This window comes from Spinacia oleracea, chromosome 1 (assembly GCF_020520425.1).
Source record: "Spinacia oleracea cultivar Varoflay chromosome 1, BTI_SOV_V1, whole genome shotgun sequence".
Lineage (NCBI taxonomy): Eukaryota > Viridiplantae > Streptophyta > Magnoliopsida > Caryophyllales > Amaranthaceae > Spinacia > Spinacia oleracea.
In genome coordinates, this window is record NC_079487.1 from 100,908,437 (window position 1) to 100,926,986 (window position 18,550).

The 18,550-nt window shown below is 34.0% G+C and overlaps 1 protein-coding gene across 2 annotated transcripts; it reads right to left on the reverse strand.

Moving 5' to 3' along the window:
* Positions 1 to 306: 306 nt before the first annotated feature.
* On the reverse strand, positions 307 to 9,689 carry LOC110777768 (uncharacterized protein At4g15545). Of its 2 annotated transcripts, none has more exons than XM_021982357.2 (10): positions 9,180 to 9,689; positions 9,010 to 9,078; positions 6,039 to 6,089; positions 5,835 to 5,895; positions 5,637 to 5,711; positions 5,278 to 5,535; positions 4,673 to 4,718; positions 4,516 to 4,594; positions 3,610 to 3,734; positions 307 to 892 (listed from the first exon to the last, which is right to left on the reverse strand). In XM_021982357.2, the coding sequence occupies exons 1-9, from the start codon at positions 9,462 to 9,464 to the stop codon at positions 3,642 to 3,644; spliced, it is 1,017 nt and encodes a 338-aa protein (XP_021838049.1). In that variant the 5' UTR covers positions 9,465 to 9,689; the 3' UTR covers positions 307 to 892; positions 3,610 to 3,641. The 2 variants fall into 2 exon arrangements, with proteins under 2 accessions (XP_021838049.1, XP_021838048.1); XM_021982356.2 differs by having other exon boundaries at positions 5,278 to 5,538; positions 9,180 to 9,688.
* Positions 9,690 to 18,550: the final 8,861 nt, after the last annotated feature.

An 18,550-nucleotide genomic window follows, 5' to 3' on the forward strand; every position in this document is an offset into this window, starting at 1 on the left:
AAATAGAGATAAGACAAGCACTAAAACATGTGCCATTTTTCAAAGAACAGGCCATTTTTCAAAAACAGATGCCACTTTGGAAAAATGGATGCCTTTTTTAAAAAACGGATGTCATTTTCCAAAAAAAATGATTTTGTCCTTTAACGTTTGTCTTTAGCCTATGTTGTCGTTTAATGGGGTGATATATTTTTGTAAAAACATATATATGAAATGGATTTATACTTCCTCCTTTTACTTATTTAAGGTAACGTCTATTATTGTACATAATACTCTTGTTATATACTTAAACATACAATACACCACACGTCTAAACTTGTAACTTATCCGTCATCACCAATTCACCATAACCGTTCTTACGGAGGGAAGGGCCTGTATAACTACAGCAGAAAGTAATTTCCCTAATACAACATTTCCTCTAACTAAACTTCCAATGAAGAAGTCACAGGCTCACAGCAGGTCAAGCAGAAATACAATAGCACCCATGAGTCCATGACCAAGGATACAACGTACAGAACCAGACCGGCATAGCTGCCTAAATATGTTAATAATATCAAAGAAAAAAAAAACAATTCCCTGACATTTCAAAAATGAAGGAACAAATATCAGGGCCATGGAATTGCAGGAAGTTATAAATATGCTTTCAAGGGGAAAGTTTTGGCTTCATGAAAATCCACAAGCAGAAGACAAATCCCTGTAGATCTTGCTCTTCCGGATTTTGCAGGCGACACAAGGTAGAGACAACTTATTTACATTGCATAACCTGAATGAAAATAGTACAATGCGTTCATTGACATCAGTCAACCTTCCTAATAGACAAAAATAGATTCTCAATTTCACACCCCATGAGTAAGAAGTCTACAAGCAAGCAACTGCAACAAGTTTTACTCAACACCTGCAAAAAAGTGACCAAGTTGGCTAACATCAACAACTTGCAACATACTTGAAACCTTTTGAAAAATAGAAACATAAGAATTTCCATAAGTGTGTCATGGTTTATTTCAAAGATCAGTATGCGGTAACTAAGAGTATGTTGTTAATGAACAATATTTCAATTCAAAAGAAATGATTGCAACAGAACACGCACAATTAAAATTGCAGTGAGGTCAGTATTTCTTCACATGACTCATTGCACTTATGCCATTTACTCTAATTAGTGCATGTGTGTGTACGTTTGGGGTGAAAGAGGCATCAAAGACTTTGAACCACAGCATGTAAAGTAGGGTTTGTAATGCATTTGTAAATAATATGCAAAGAGGGAGTATACATTAATGTATGTAAAGTAGGGTTTGTAATGCATGTAATAATGTCATATGCATTGCCACTTATTACTTATTTATTCCTTCGTATTTATTATACTACTGTTTTTTGTAGGAAATCACTTCTCCTTGTAAACTCTATGCCAAAATACTCAGCTTCCAGCAACACATATTTTATGTTTTCAAAATTGTGATAATACCAAAATAGACTTGCAATCAATTAATTTGCCAAACCAACAATGATTTCAAGTAGACATCGTTCATTATCATTACCCCATTGCCTCAAAGATGCTCCCGCAAGAAGCGGGGTAAGGGGGGTCGGGTGTACACGCAACCTTACCCTTGCAATTGCAGAGAGGTCGTTTCCAATTGACCCAAAAGCAATAACGGGACCACAACGGGAAGACCATCTTCTACTTCATGGAAAGGAAGCGAAGAGGTTTTAAGAGTCATTTTGATTTAGTCCATTACATTTTGATTTCAAGTAGACATCGTTGACAGGGAAAATTTTCTTTAGGGAAAGGATTTGTAAACCTTCTTTCTCATATGCATGTGGAGCCATTTATGCCATAGACCCCATATAGAACATCGTATGCGTGTAAAAAGTTTGGTTTTCATTATGTAGACAACAGCAATTATCAAGGCTTTAGACTGTTTCCATTTTAGGGTAAAATTTTATGTTTGGGTTTCATCATGTAAGCAACAATTATCAAACCTTTAGACAGTTTCCACCATCCAATGGAGAAGTTGTTCACATATCCTTCATCGTAAAGTATTCTGGTTGAACTCAAATTTGACCAAACAAATGAAAGAATTATTTCCAAATTAAATTGGAGGATCTAACATCCCTACTTACATAACCTTTAATAGATCATCAGATTCATCACTTGTGTAAGATGATAAACAGTCTCGATTTGCAATTAGATTATATGATCCGATATCAATCAGTCAATCACCCAATGACAATCTCCACTTATCAGTTGAACAAACGTCATCACCTACGAAGAAAACTTCATCACCGAGTGATGTGGCGGAAACATCTTTCCTGTTTTAAATGTTACCATTTGTCATTCTTATTCTTAACTCTCATTCACTAATGTCCTTGCATACGAGAATGAAAGCAGGTGAACTCCTTGTTGGATTTCCTTGTTTTAGGAGCTAACTATACAACTCTCCCAACTTTTGGCAATATTTCCATTTGACAAGAAGACTAAAATTCAAGAATACCCTCAACTTCAACTTAAACAGTGCATGTTTACAATTAGATTATATGACGCACCAATATCAATGATCAATCAGCCAATGACAATCTCCGCCTTGTCAGTTGAACAAGCATCATCGCCTACAAAGAATCTTCATCGCTGACTGATGTGGCGGAGACATCTTTCATCACCTTTTTTATATTCCAACACTTAATGTCATGCTGCCATAATTGCATTCACTTTGCTAATGTCCTCGCATACGACAACAAAAGCAAGCGATCCCCTTGTTGGATTTCCTAATTTCAGGAGCTAACTATATCTAATTCTCCCAACTTTTGGCAATATTTTGCTCCATTTGACTAGAAGAAGAAAAAATCAAGAATACCCTCAAATTCATTAGGTGCCCTAATCAACCAGAGACGAACCAACAATACCAGATTTACCACCAAACTAGCTTTTTTTTCCCCTCCTATACATTGCCTCGAGTTTTTTCATAGCCTGTCAATGCCACTAACTACTAAGCCATGTGTTGAAAATTCTTTGACCAAATTCATAATCGGATCAACCCAGAGGCCTAATTAGTACTAACTCTCCACTTTTCAATCCTTAAGTGAATTTCTAGCCTCTCTTACTCCCAAATCCTTACAATTGAAGATAATTTCCTTAGGAGACTTCTAGCTTCCTTCAACCCCTTGTTTCACCAGCCTTTCAAAAATAGCTAAGCCCTAGACAGTCTGATTCATTCATTAAGGAACAACAAAATCGAAAATAGGATAAGTAAGGATAGCACGAATGCAAACAAAAGGATATTTTACGAGGCGGAAGGGAGGGATTATTTTCTTTTATTTAGTTCAGTTTGAACCACTATTGAAAATTCTTAGGCGAAAAGAAGGGGAAACTATTTCCTCAAAATCACTGTAGAATACAGATGAGCAAAAGGAAAGATTAGCGGATATGTTGTCTTTGAAATTTTCATTGAATATACAGGAAGAAGCAAACGAACTTACCTACGAACTGCCACAATAATCATGGATCCTAACGGGGTCTGATACTATTCTATTTCCAGAATACTCGTCACGTCAAAAAAAAAATCAACTACAGAAAAGATATCAGATACACATCACTGATCAATAAAGAAATGTTGGTCTTACCACAAGGGCTCAAAGCTGCAGGTTTGCAAGTACTAATTCACGTTGCGGTTGAGTAGTCCTTGAAATGAGAGGTAAAGATCTTTGTTATCTGTACCAAGTATTTCGTCTGCTTTCCTCAAGGTTTCCTGAAATGAATATGAACACAAGAGTAAGTGTTTATCTGCTCCAATCAGCAGTAAAATGACAATTGGCCTTTCCAATCTTTATGCTAGATAAAGTAAATATTACAAACAACAAGAAGTCCCATATTGCCTAAACATCATACTCAAGAAGACATGAAACAAATGACAATGACCATGCTTTTCCAGTCATTTTCTGCCTTTTGATTCTTCTTTTACTGGCTTCTATAAGCGGCAGGGTAAGGGAAAGAATATCATAGGCTTATAGCTAAGCTCACATAGATTGTTTCGTTGTACTTGAAAGGCTGATAAATTATTTTAACTAATACTCCCTCTGTTCCTAAATAAGTGTCCTACTTCTATTTATAGCATTCCCTAATAAGTGTCCACTTTCCATTTTGGACATACACTTTTCCCACTTTTCCCACCTTTCCATAAATCATGATTGCTTTTTCTTACACATTTTAACATTTCCATTTTTCCATCCCCATATCCACTTTTATTTGTACTTTATCAATAAACAATTATCTACTTTATCCTTTCCCCAATTTACACACTTCTCAATTTTCTTAATGCCCGCGCATTCTTCCAAATGGGACACTTATTTAGGAACGGAGGGAGTAACAGCTACAAGAAACGAGAAGCTCTTACAATTACTGGATTAGTTCAGCTGACGTAAAGTAAATCTACAACTACGAAGGTGAAAAGACTTGCAACTCTACAGACTACTAGTAAAAGCATGCCACACTAAGAGTAATGTATTTTGATGAAATTCAACTAGTATTACCTCTCGTGATTGCTTATGATCATTTAGTTGCTTGATATTTGCCAGAAAAGCGCTGAATTGCTCATATGACAATCGACTCCTGGTAAATGAAAGTTTTAGATAAAATGAATTCATAAAACATAACCCTATATTGAGTTGGATAGCAAACAAAACTCACCGAGCCTGGCGAAAAAACTCCTTTCCATCAATTCTAGGGGTTCGACCTGCATTGTTAAGAGCAGACTCAAATGAGTAAATAAAATATTAGCACAGCCTGTAAATGATTATCTAAATTATTCTCTAATGTAAGAAACACAGCACTACTGAGCACAAAGTGACAACTGACAAGCTAACCATTAAAATGGCCAGTTTAAAAGCAATGACCACAACTCAGATTGTGAAAAGATGGAAGAAGAACTAGAGAAGACAATCTGCTCAGAAATAGTCCCTATACTCCCTATGATTCAACTGACCACCTCGGGAAAGATTTATTACTTTAGACCATAGAATATATTGCAGAAAATTAAATTAAATAACCAAAAATCACAAATTTGCAATAGTGTCAAAAAACACAAGAAACCTTTTTTTCATGGAAAGTTAAAATTGGAAGGAAAACAAAGTATTGAACATTGGTATTCTTTCTCCTTAAAAATACTAAAAAGACTGAGATTGAAGCAGAAATCCGGGTTGAGTTCTCCTAAACTTGGTGTTTCGGTGTAGATTCACTTTTAAGACAGATGGCGCATCAAACTAAATACAAATTCCAAAAACAAAAACTCATACTTGGTAAAGCCCGGACACGGGGCGGTGAGTTTGCTGCTGATGATTGCTGACTTGACGGATACCAGGATGACAATGAAGTGCGTCCATCATACTGCATTTTAGTTGGAGTTGTTGCCCCAGAATTTTTCTGGGGAGATCCAACAGCAGAATAAGATCTGGGGGAGCCACTAGTCGAAATAACTTTAGGAGTTCCAGTAGGAGTTAGCCGAGGGGTGATCTGATAAGGAGTCAATGAAAATCTTTGACCAGTTTGTTTCACTGCTGCAGAAGCAAAGAGAAAAGCCATGAAAGGAGAGATGCTTAGCATCAAGCCAAATGAGAATTCGAAAATCCAATCAGAAAAAAAGGAAGTGACATACTATCATCGCTTGAATATCTGGATTCAGCAGAGCCATTATAAGAATAGTGTCTTGTGTGACCATTAGCGCCATCATCTTCAGGCAATAACCACAAAAATACATAAGTTCCTCATAGTATCATATCACACCACATTTGCCAGATCTCATCTAACTAACATGAACAAACATTACAAGGTACTTATGCGCTGAAGAGAATACCTTTCTCTGGATATGCTCTAGGAACTGATTGATCACATGTTCCAATATCAACAGCTTCAGCCTGCCATTGGTACAACATTTACAGATACATTACTACAGTGAATGAAGAGCACAAAACAAGACTTCACATTTCGGAGATAACAAACAAGCAAAATTTGGGAATTCAGAAAGGTGAAACTTCCTTAATGAACATGAAAAACTTACTGAAGTATCTTCATTGAGTGACTGCATAAGTTGTCTCTTGAATGTCTCTAGCTGCCATGATAGAAAAGGACTTAGATATAGGCAGATGAAATCCACAAAGCACATTTTAAAAATGAATCTAACAATGATATCATCCTCAAAGCTTACATGAAATGCATGCTAACCGAGGCAGGTTCTAGTTCAACAGCCCATACATGATGGAAACATGATGCCTACTGCTTCATCAATTTAGGAGCTTAAAATATCCTCAAAAGGCCATAGTTCATAGGGAATGAACACTATCCCTTCAAATAAATGAACTGACAAAGTATGTAGAAATTGATAACCAAAAAGGTATGTATAAATTCAAATAGCAAGAAAGACGAATGACATATGTTCTATATAGGGCTTCGACTTTTCACTACTACTACGATACCACATTGGCTAAAATTTGAATCGTCTATCACTCGGCATCTTATTGTACAGCCTTACAGGACTCCTAAACTTTGATCGCCATTGTCAACTCAGTTAAATTATCACGCAACAATAAATCTACATTCAGTACCTAGTACCTAGGACATTTCAGGATCAACTTCATGGAACAACTATAGAGCCTAGTCATAATTTATCTGCCATATATATTTCTCATTGCCTGCACCCGATATATGTAGTCACGGCCTTTTTTTGTCGTTTCAGAATAAGTTCAACACTTAAATTTTTGAAAACTTTAAATAATATTTATTCTCTCTCCTTCCACTTACCCCACTATCTATTCTTTTATTATTTCTCTCTCCTCCCACTTATCCAACTACATTTTGTTTTAATTTCTCTACTCTCTATATGTGAATAAAATACTGCTCCACTCAGCTTTCATCAACATATTTTTTTTTTCAACTTTACCAATGTGCACATTAAAATAACTAACTTAATTCAATTGCCTAAAATTTTCTGCATTATCAAGTGTTGCACTTATTCTGAAGGAGAAAAACAAACAAAGGCCATAAGCAAGCCTATTTCAGGAACCAAAGTGTATAAGCTAACAGACAATTCATAACAACATGTCCTCTAGAATCAACTTCACTCGGTTTACTCGCTCCTACTACAACCATTGCTGGGGTACAGTACAGACATGTTACTGTCATGCAAATCAAACTAAGAAACAAGTCAGGGCAATGGATTGAAGCTAACTAAAGTTAAGTGGCCACTTTTAAGAATGATATGCTATTACAGTAATGATTGTCTTTGCCATCTTGTAATAAATAATGAACATCTAGAAACATTTTAATCCTTCAGATCAACGTCGCACTTCATAGGCTTTTCATTGCACCTTCTGTACACAGATTTTATCTGTAACTTTGAGCAGTGGACATGATTTGTTATTAAGACCTGCCTATGAATCAACAGACATTTCGGGAGCAAACAAGGCATTATCTCTAATTCAAACTACCATAAATCCTCACATGAGCGGTAAGTGTGTTCGAAACCTTATCCTGCACAAGACAGCGTTTAATGCACATAATACAATCCAGACTTCATGCTTTGGCATCAATCCTTGGAGGATGTGCAACAAATACAGTGAACAAGTTCTCCAACTAACTCTCATATAAGTAAGGAACAGAGAGCTACATCTACCCCCAAGCCCAACAATAAGTTAACAGGGTATTCTCCATTATATCTTTTCAATTGGCTGAATAACCAGATTGGTCTGTAAAAATAGTGAGTTTGCCACAATGGTTTAAAATTTAAAGAAAAAACAAAAAAAAAAAACTTCCAAAGGCATTTTAGAAAATAGAAACAACAACGATAACAAATATACCCACACGTTAACTAGAATGAACATGAAATGTACTTCCCTTATTAACCCTTTCGCAACCATTCTCGAATTATAATGCTGTAAATACAAATCACAAAGTGAAAATCTTTAAAAATAGAAAATTAAATTGTGATGAAAAGAAATAGGTGAAATATTTTTGTAATTTTAAGGAGATTATATTAGAAAAATGGTTGAGATCCGGGGGAAATAGGAAAGTATAGTACACTCATTAACTCCAGTCAACATTGTGTATATGTCGCCATTGCTCTTTCAATATGCCGAGACGTACCAATGTGGCAACACCTAACCCCCCAAATTCAGCTCTTTCGACTAAGGATCTTGTAAGTTTCTTGAGAAGACAGGGTGGATTGGATAGATTAGAGAGACATCTTACACATCTACTTTTCCATTGTTTTACTCTTAACATATGGATACATTCAATCAATTATATAAGGGACAACTTTGATCAATTACATAAAGGAAAATGATAAGCAGATATTATTATTCTATAAGAACCATGAAACATTTTTGTGCAAGTTTTCAAAGGGTGTGTAAATAAGTAATATGTTCTCATCTTGTTACAGAAGTTACTTTGAAAGGGAATATTTGGAGGAGATAAACCTTTTACTCCCTATTGAAATTAAACATCTGCAATGCTTTAGAATTTTAAGTCTCCGAAACTAATAGATACTGGTCATTGTAATTCCAAACAAAATACATTAAACATTTTATTCAAGACAATTTATTTATACAATCATACAGAAATGTTATACGGAATAACAGTATATCAACCCTTTTCATCACACTCGTGTTTTAACCAGCTCAAACTGAATTTAAACCTTAATAGAGGCGAGTTTGTTTTATGAGTAATAGTTTCTTGGAAACATATCTTTAGCCAATTCAAACGTAAGTTGGCTTCCCTCCCACTCCCACCCCTCAATCAAAACACAGACAACCAATTAAACAAATACACAATTATGTCCGTAAGCTGCTAAGTGAAACCCTCCTACAGTAAGAAGAATCCATACAATAGCAAGGCAATTAGAAAATATGAATTACACAAACAAAATGCCACACATCAATTTCCCCGCCCTCAAAACAAATACAAAAATCACAGAAATAATAGAAAATCACAATTAATCTAATTTGACAGTCTAATTAAGGGTGAAAAGTTCAAACCTTTCCTAAGTCACGGTTCAATTTCTTCACTGTCGCCGATAATGAATCTCTTTCCTGCACTAATTTCATCTTCAAACAACCAAATTAAAGCCCAAAATTAGAACACAGATCAAACAACACTAAAAAAAAACCCGAAATTGACATAGAGAAAACACATAAACTGTCCATACATTTTCATCATGAACAAGTTTCAAGCGAGAATCAGCATCCTGAAAGACTTGTTGAAGGCGAGAAGCTTTCTCCTCAAGCTCAAAAATAAGACGGTCTTGATCATAAACCTTCTGCTTAAGCCGAGTAGTCTCCGACTCGAGATTCGAAACCCTAGAAGCAATCGCCATGGAAGTAATCTTGCGAGCTAAATCGAGCTGGTCGTACGGGTCTGTAGGAATGACGGCTAAGACTTCGTCGGGGAGGTGGAAATCCGGCGCCTCCATTGCTCCGCCGTTCTGCGACATCGGCGCAAAAACCCTAGAAATTGGGGGAAATCGAGGTTGAAGATAAGTGGAGATGAGAGAGAAGGTGAAGACGGAATGGAGTGTGACGACAGCAGCAGGGAAGGTTGTGCGAAACAAGGTGAGAAGGTGACGTTTATGGGTAATGGAATTCTCGATTGTCTGTTTGTTTGTTGGGGGTTAGTAAGGCGATGCTTTCAGAGTCAACAAGATTTTGCGGGGTTTGTGTTGACGACCTTGACGTTTGTGCTTAAGTTTAAGGGTTTGAATTTTGAGCATTTCCCTCCAACAATGGTCTTCATGGGGTAGGGTCCGTAGGGACTAACTGCTGATTAGGAATTTAGGATACATTTGTTAATGGGCGTGTTTTAAGGTAGCGGGTAACATTTTTAACATATTTAAAATGTTAATTGTAAAATTTGTAAGTATTTGGTGAAGTAGGGGTTATTAGTTCAGGTAGCGTTCAGATAGCTTTTGTCAAACGTTAAAAATAGTAGCGTTTGGTAAAAATATACTTGTAATAAACTTTTAAATATAGCTTTAAGGAAAATTTGTAAAAAATAATTCAACATTTGCCCGCTTTTGAAAAAAACAGTATCATCTTTTATTAATTCAAAAATAATCCAAACTTTGGTGGGTATCTTCCCAAAATGGTATTTGAGTTGTTGATAACCCACCTTCTCTTTCTCTCTTCTTCCCCCCCCCCCCCCCCCCCATGGCACCCTTACACCCTATCTCCTCCTCCACAACCCCACGCCTTTTTTAAATAAAAAATAGTTGACTTGCTACTGAGATTTTAGGTAAAATGTAATATTTTGGGAAGAAATCCACCCCAAAACTTAGATTATTCATGAATTAATAAAAAATGTTACATATAAAAGTAAGAATGACATATAAAAGAAAAAAATATACTCCATGCAAAAATAAGAATGACATGTGGCAAGAAAATCATTTGTTTTAAAATATTAGTATAGATGGCATGCTTGTCCAAAAATAACATTGCGGCCATGACCTAGTACAGACAGTGACGTGACATGCCTACTCTATGCCAAAGTGATATAATTTTTTTTCGTGTTCGACGGGGCTGACTCAATCCGAATACCATCTTCAAGTGAAATTAGAGTTGTGCGCCTACGTGAGACTGTTTGATCATATTTATCAGACCTAAATATCAACTGGAATGGTTTCCTACAAGTTGGGACTGGTCAAAGTAGTTAGAATCGATTTTTCGATATCTAGTACAGAGTACTCGATATCGATGTTATTTTAAATATTTTCATTTTAAAAAGACATTTAGTCTTTCGGGGATTCCAAATTATAGAACTGGTTCCACTAAATACCCAAATTTGAAACGGTTTTAAGAGGTACTTGTTCCGGAACCGGCTCTTAACTCGGCTGATTATTTACTTTTGGGTCCAGGGTAGACCTGGTTATTGGACAAGGTAGTCCAACGGGTATAGAATTTGGGTCATGCAAATAGGTTTCTTATTGGGTAGGGCTCTTAATGGACATGGCCTTATTGGACATAGTCAACATAAGGCCAAACTTATAACACAATAATTTTGAAACTTAAAATAGTTATGATATAAAAAATTATATGGACATCTTCGTATTCACTTTTATTCACATATGACTCTTTTTTCTCATTTTTACTTATTCGTTTATTGACCCGCATACTTTCGGTCCGCTATTGACCCGCCCCTTACTTTGACCCGCTGAAATTAACTGTTTAATTACCAACTCGTTTTGACCAGGTCTAGTCCAGGTACCCAACTACCCATTATACTTGATCATCCTTATTCCCTAGCATGAAACAAACATCCAAATTCCCAAATACCCTAGAGATGAGATGATCGGCCAATCAGGAGCATACATCAATTGAATCAGTGGCTGACCCAAGATTGTTGGTCAGGGGTGGCACAAAAGTTGTACGAGTAATTACCAGCGTATAATTATTATAATCAAATATAAAAGTGCGAAGCTCGTACTTTTTTTTTCATTATGTATCATATACGTATAGTTGATTGTCGGTATCACAAAAGTTCAAATTGATTGAGATTTTTTTTAATGTTTTACTAAAAGCTTTAAAAAAATGTTAAAAAATAAAGATGACTATTATTATAACAAAGTAGTAGTTGAAGGATTTTTTTTTACAAAATTAAATTGTTCTTATTAAAAAAAATATAGTCCAATTAAATATGTACAAAGTACTAAGAACAATGAAACATAAAAAGCAAAAAAAGATTTTATTTATTAAGAGTAAACAATAAAAAGGTTAGTGAATAGACTAGTTAGAAAAATCGAATTAAAAAGGAGAAAAAATGAGGAAAAAAGATGAAGTAATAACACATGTAGCGTTTTGAATTTGACTATTAGCTGTTTATTGGTGATTCTACTAGCTATTTAGAATCTGGTGCTTAATGTACACAGTTTCTAATTTAAAGAACCTACTTAAAAATCTAATACCATGAACTGAATCTCTGCATATATAGATCACAAAAGTTTCCAGGATGCTCTCCAGATCAAGGGATGGGCAACTGATGATTAGATAAGATTTAATTATAGAGTTTCCTTTGTTAATAACTGTTGATTGTTGGTAATAAAATCAGTTCCACTGATCCCAAATATACTTCTTATATGTTCTAATGTTTACATAAAATACTTCCACAAAACTTCACGTTGCGGTCATTTGGATCGCCTGAGATACATGGATTATTAAGTATCTATTTAATTGATTTGAAATCAAGCTCAATTCAAATGAACGATTAAATGCTACAGAGGAAGTGACTAGTGAGGACTAGGAGTGAAGCATCTATCTACCATTTCCCTTTGAGAATTCCGTTTGTCTAAGATGTACTCACATTAAGGTAAAATCTATATCTATATATATAACAAGTTTTTTTTTTTCTTTTTCAAATGAGCCATAAGGGCGGGATGAGAATCGGTCTCAGGATCACCTGGAATCGGAATAGAAGCTCTAACCAACTGAGCTATCCGTCACTCTCATAACACGAAGTATTTAATAGCACACAAGTTTACAACAAATGTAGAGTGCCATGTGTCCCTCCTTGAAATCATCTTCCCATTTCTTTTTATTTAATTTTTATGTTGGCCCCTTTCTTATCAAACTAGTTCTTTGGCCCGTTCGATGGACGGACTATTTATAGGAAACATGAGAGTATTATACATAGGCATGCAGAACATGTTCCACCACCACTAACATGTTTACAGCAAAAGATGGAACTCCTTAAGCCTCAAGGCTAAATTCCACTAATACAGAGTAGTCTTTGTAGTTTATACACGTTACTTGCTAAAGCTAAACAATGTAAATACGTAGTAGCATATATAAGTACATATATTATACATTGTGAGGACTTTGTAGTAGCTATAAGATTTGATGCAATTGCGGCATTTCCCAACTTGATTGGATTAGAAACAAAAATTGATTATGAGGATTTAATTAGCTCAAAAGAAAAATCGGTAAAAATTTAGGATATGAATTCACATATCCAAATGAATTATAAGACGAATAAATAAAAAAATAATTAAACTGGTGTCTGGAAAAAAATCATCTTGCAATGAGACAATGGATGCAGAAGAACCCGATGCCCATAATGTAGCTATAGTGGAGTTAGTAGCTAACCAACAATATTGCACAACAATGGCAGCAAAGGAAGTTAGCTAATGAAATCAGATCAATTAAAGAGGAAGTTAGCCATCGTAGGAGGCCGAGAAGCCCCTACAGCTCAGTAAACTAAATCACCAATCCATGGTTTGTGCCATTCTTCTTCACCGTATACCCTATTATAAATTCATAAAAATTAAACCCATTTCAGATACAAAACTTGGCATATTAGCGAAATTTTAAATAAAATTCTAAAAGCCACCAAATAACCAATAATCAAATATACAAGAACCTCAATTTAAAAAAGATACGAAGTATAATATCCGAAAAAATCAATCAAGAAAAATACATTGTTCATCATATACCCACCTGATGTTGCAAAATTTCCCTTAAAATATACTAAAGTATGAAGTTGAACCTAATATAGAAGTCAGTGGAGATATTAAAGAAGGTTTGAAGCCCAAATTGACGAAAAGATCGGTATTTGTTGAGCTAGTTGCACCTTTTTCAAATTTATATAATTGCCTGAAAAACAACCCAATAGAAGAATTAAAATCAATTGTGGAAACAGATGAAAGCAAAGAAATGTACCTAATCAAAATTGAATGTAGAAAATTGGATTTAAATGCCTAAAAGTAAAGAAGAAACCGTCAAAATGCTAACGGTTTCTAATTCATTTCCCTTAATGAATCAATTAATAATTCCAATTAAATTATGAAAACGGTTAAGTTGTACTCAAGAGACAAAAAAATGAGAACTGAATTAAATAAATTGTATAGAGGGATTAATTTGATTGTTGAAGGAATATTTGAATTGAATGGGGCATTAATTTTGAAGGTTGAAGGAGCTAGAAGATGGAAAGGGTGGGAGATGAATAGATGATACCGTAGGAAGTGGCATCATAGGAAGGGGAAAAGTTAATGGGAAAAAGGGAAAAAATGGTGAACAAAGAGAATGACACATGACAATATGGTATACAATGACACGTGGCAATATTGTGTACATGGTTTAGGTTTTTAAACTAGTGTGTTGCCCGGGCGTTGCTCCGGGTTTCACTTTTAGTGGGATTTACCATTTGTAAATATGTGTTTATATATATAGGTGGTGGTGCCGTTATTGGATTTCCACGCAAGATCATTGGCCAGTCAAAACATATATGAATATCAAAACAAAGTCGGGTCTTCTTCTTCATGATTAGTTGATTATTATACCTCTGTTAATGTTTCCGTCTTTCGTACTCATAATTACACTCCATTACACTAAGTTTTTTTTTGTTTTTTAAGCTTAAGATGAAAAGAGAAGAATTGTACATTTATAAGTTAAGTAATTAATTCCCGCCCCTTTTGTTTTTTTTCTATAATTCATTGTTATTCATTTATATTTTATATTTATAATGGGAAAATATAACATCATTGTGGCTAGTTAAGATGGTAAGAAGTGTAACTTTTAATTCAAGAGGTCTAGTGTTCGATTCCTGCTATATGCTTTTTGGTTGTCAATGACATGTCATAATACTTATTAATGGTGATGTGGCGTGATAAGAAGGGATCTACGTGGAACATATACGTTCTTATAAACGCCTTTTAATGTATTAGTATAGATACTACTAGGTATAGATTTCATGTTTCTTCACCACCAAAAATAATTCATGCCCCTTCACCTCCACTAATCCCTTCGTATTAAGTAGGAGTCACATACGACCGGATATGGGTATTAAAGAAAAACTAGCTTTTGGGCCCGTTCTTCGCACGGGCTTTTACTCACTTGAAACTATTTTTTTGAGGGAGAAACTACAATTTTTCAAACAAATGATAAGTTACATAAGCACAATTGCACAAGCTGCTATTATAATGCTTAAAAGAAAAAATAACGGCAATCTACACGAATGCATATATTTACAAAGAGAATGCCAATTTAAACCCGCAAAAGAATGGTTTCATTTAAGATGGATCAATAATTTTGTTGTCTAAAATTGTAGAAAATAGTCTCTCATAACTGAAACCATTTTCCAAAATTTTTAAATAGTCTCTCATCACCCCCAATTAACATGGTCCATTTTCACCTTATAATCCAATCCTTTGATAGAATATCTTATTGTTGAATTATGCACATTGATTTCAATAATAATTATCAACTATCAACTGCTCATATATACATATAAATGGAATTCAACTTAAAATAGAGTGAAAGATATAGAAATTAAAGTCACCAGAGATCTTGAGGCAGTCGACAACGTTCAATTGTACCTTAATAGTTTGGGATGAAAATTGCAATCCAAGTGAGTATCTGAAAGTGAGGTACTTATAAGGGATGTTGAATTTGTAAGGGATGTTATGAGTTAATGACAAACTCATTTCAGTTACATTGGAAGGGAAGGTGGAGGGAGAAGAGGAGAAGATTAGGAATTGAAGAAATTAATTCATTAATTCATTGAATTAAATTGAATTAAATTTGGAGGTTATAGAAGCTGAAAGGGAGGATTGAAGGCCACGTGTTTTCAAAATGTTAATGCTTACGTGTCCGCCACATGTCTTTAAAATGATGTTGCTTATGTGTCCTTGAAATGGAGATGGTTATGTTTTTTAAATACTAGGTATTGATAGTTGAATGAAATAAAATAATAATGCAAGTTGAGTTGGGGTAAATATTTAATCAAGTAAAACAAGTGGAGACCATTAAATTTTGGAGGGTGGGGGTTTCTAAAATTAATTGTTTATGTGGTGGTGGATCATAGGGTAAATTAGATATAATTAATTAGATGGTGGGGTAGAAAACTTACTAAAAATGAAAGTGTGACTCTTAATAAAATACGGTCGAAAATGATAAGTGTAACTCCTAATAAAATAAGGAAGGAGTAAATTTCATGCCCAGTCACTTTCAATAAATCTCATGCCCCTTTATCTTTTAATTTTCTATTAATTTCAAGTAACATTACAAAGTACTATAGTAGTTTATACGTAGTATTTATATCTTCATAAAAAAATCTTAACTGAAACTCAAAAACCATAAGTAAAACTCGTAAAATTTTAATTTGATCTAAAAAAACACTCGTAAAATTTTAACTAAAATTTTGAGATCTTAATTTAAGCTCAAAATCTTAACTAAAACTTAGCGAAATCTGAACTACTCTATCCGTTTCTTTTTGTTTGTTACATATTCCTTTTAGGGTGTAACTTTGTTACGTGGGAGAATCTTTTCATTTATAAATTTATTATACTGTTATTTTTTGTGCCAACTTTTAATTTTAATTGGTCCAATTTTTCAACTCATTAAATTTGTTTACAATTTCCCAAGTATGTTAAGTTAGAAATCTGTGTGCTTTTCCATTATTGGTTCATTTTGATAAATTAAACAATCTTAGGCCCTGTTTAATTCACTTTATTTCTCCTGATCTGATCTGGTTTGGTCTGATCTGATCTGAACTTTTTTTTCTGATATGATATGATCTAAACTTATTTTTTCTGATCTGATCTGGTTTGGATCTGATCTGATCTGATCTGATTCTTCATAACTAAGTTAAAACAAAAATCTACATTTATTAATATTAAGCGACTTACGTGTAAAATAAATGTTACACAAATTTATAATATTGTTATTATTTATTTGACTTTGCTCATGATTTAACTATTCCTTATATTAGATAGACCTAGACATGATCTAGATAGATCGGTTATGATCTAGACATATAAGTTCTGATATGGACATGATCTGTACAGATCGGTTTTGATCTAGACATGATTTGTACAGATCAGTTCTGATCTGAACATGATCAGTTCAGATCTGGGCATGATCTATACAGTTCAGTTATGATCTGGACATGATATGTACAGTTCTGATCTGGACATACTAGTTTTGGTCTAGACATGATCTATACAGTTGAGTTTTGATCTTGACATGATCTGTACAGATCAGTTCTTCTATGGACATCATCTGTACAGATTAGTTCTGATCTGGCTATGATCTGTACAGATCAATTCTGATCTGGTCATGATCTGTACAGACCAATTCTGATCTGGTAATGATCTGTACAAATCAATTCTGATATGGACATGATCTTTGCAGATCAATTCTGATCTGACATAATCTGTACAGAGTCGATATCTAGACCAGTTATAATCTGGACATATCGATTCTGATCTGGACATGATCTGTACAAATCGGTTTTGATATGAACATGTTGGTTTTGTAAGGATCGGTTCTGATGTAGACAAGATCTTTGCAGATTTGAACATGATCTGGACATGATCGATCTGTAAAGATCAGTTATAATCTGGATATTATCTGATCCTTTAAGTTCTGGTCTAGATATATAATGGTTATGATCTATAAAAATCAGTTCTTATATGGACATGACCCGATCATATCGTTTTTGATCTGGACTTAATGACTTTAATTTGGACATGATGAATTTGAATGTTTTGTTAATATTTTTTTTATGCCGTAAGTAATAGATTTTAATTGTGCCGATAACAACATTCTTTTTTTAATAAAGCAATAATAGTAATAAAATATTAATATAATAACAATGATATAAACATATACAAATAATAATAATAATAATAATAATAATAATAATAATAATAATAATAATAATAATAATAATAATCTGGTCTGATCTATCTGAACTTATTTTTTCTGATGTGAACTTATTTTTTCTGATCTGATTAAATCTGAAATAAGTAATAAGGTCATGAAATAAGGTGAACTAAAAAGGGCCTTATTGGTTGTTGTAATGATTAGTGGATTGAGGTTTTACTTGGGTTTATTTTTTTATAAAAAAATATTTATTATACGTTAATAAACGTGCAAAAGTACAAACGTAACAAACAAAAAGAAGCGAATGGAGTAGTATTTCTGAAATCATAACTAAAACTCAAAAAATCTTAATTAAAAGTTTAAAACTCATAACTAGATTTACTCAGTACAATATAAACTTTTTTAAAAAAAAAAAAAAAAAAATCATAGGTGAAATCAAGGTGGTCTTTTAATTTTCAGACATAGAGTCTATTTGCGTATAGAGTGCGTTACATCAAAGTTTGTAGAGTTCCGTTCCAATGAAGTTGATAATAATGAATCCGAATCCTAACGCAAGTTAAACACCATGGAGGAAGTAAAAACACATATCTGATATGTGTGTCCAAATACATATCAGAACATAAGACAAAATAGGAAAAAGGACAAAAAAAAAATTAAATGGTACTTTTCTAAACACAAATGGTACTTTTTTTTACAGAATGGTATTTTTTTTTTACAGAATGGTACTTTTTTTTACATGAATGGTACTTCCTTTTTTGTCTTTTAGCTATTTGTCTTTTAGTTGATATGTGTTTGTTGTTGCATGCCCGATATCCGCCTCGACGCACTCAAACACCATGCGATTGCATGATATCGAAGATAATGGCGAGGCTAACATTTCCGATTTCCGAACATCCTCTTTATTTCATCATCATCATCATCATCATCA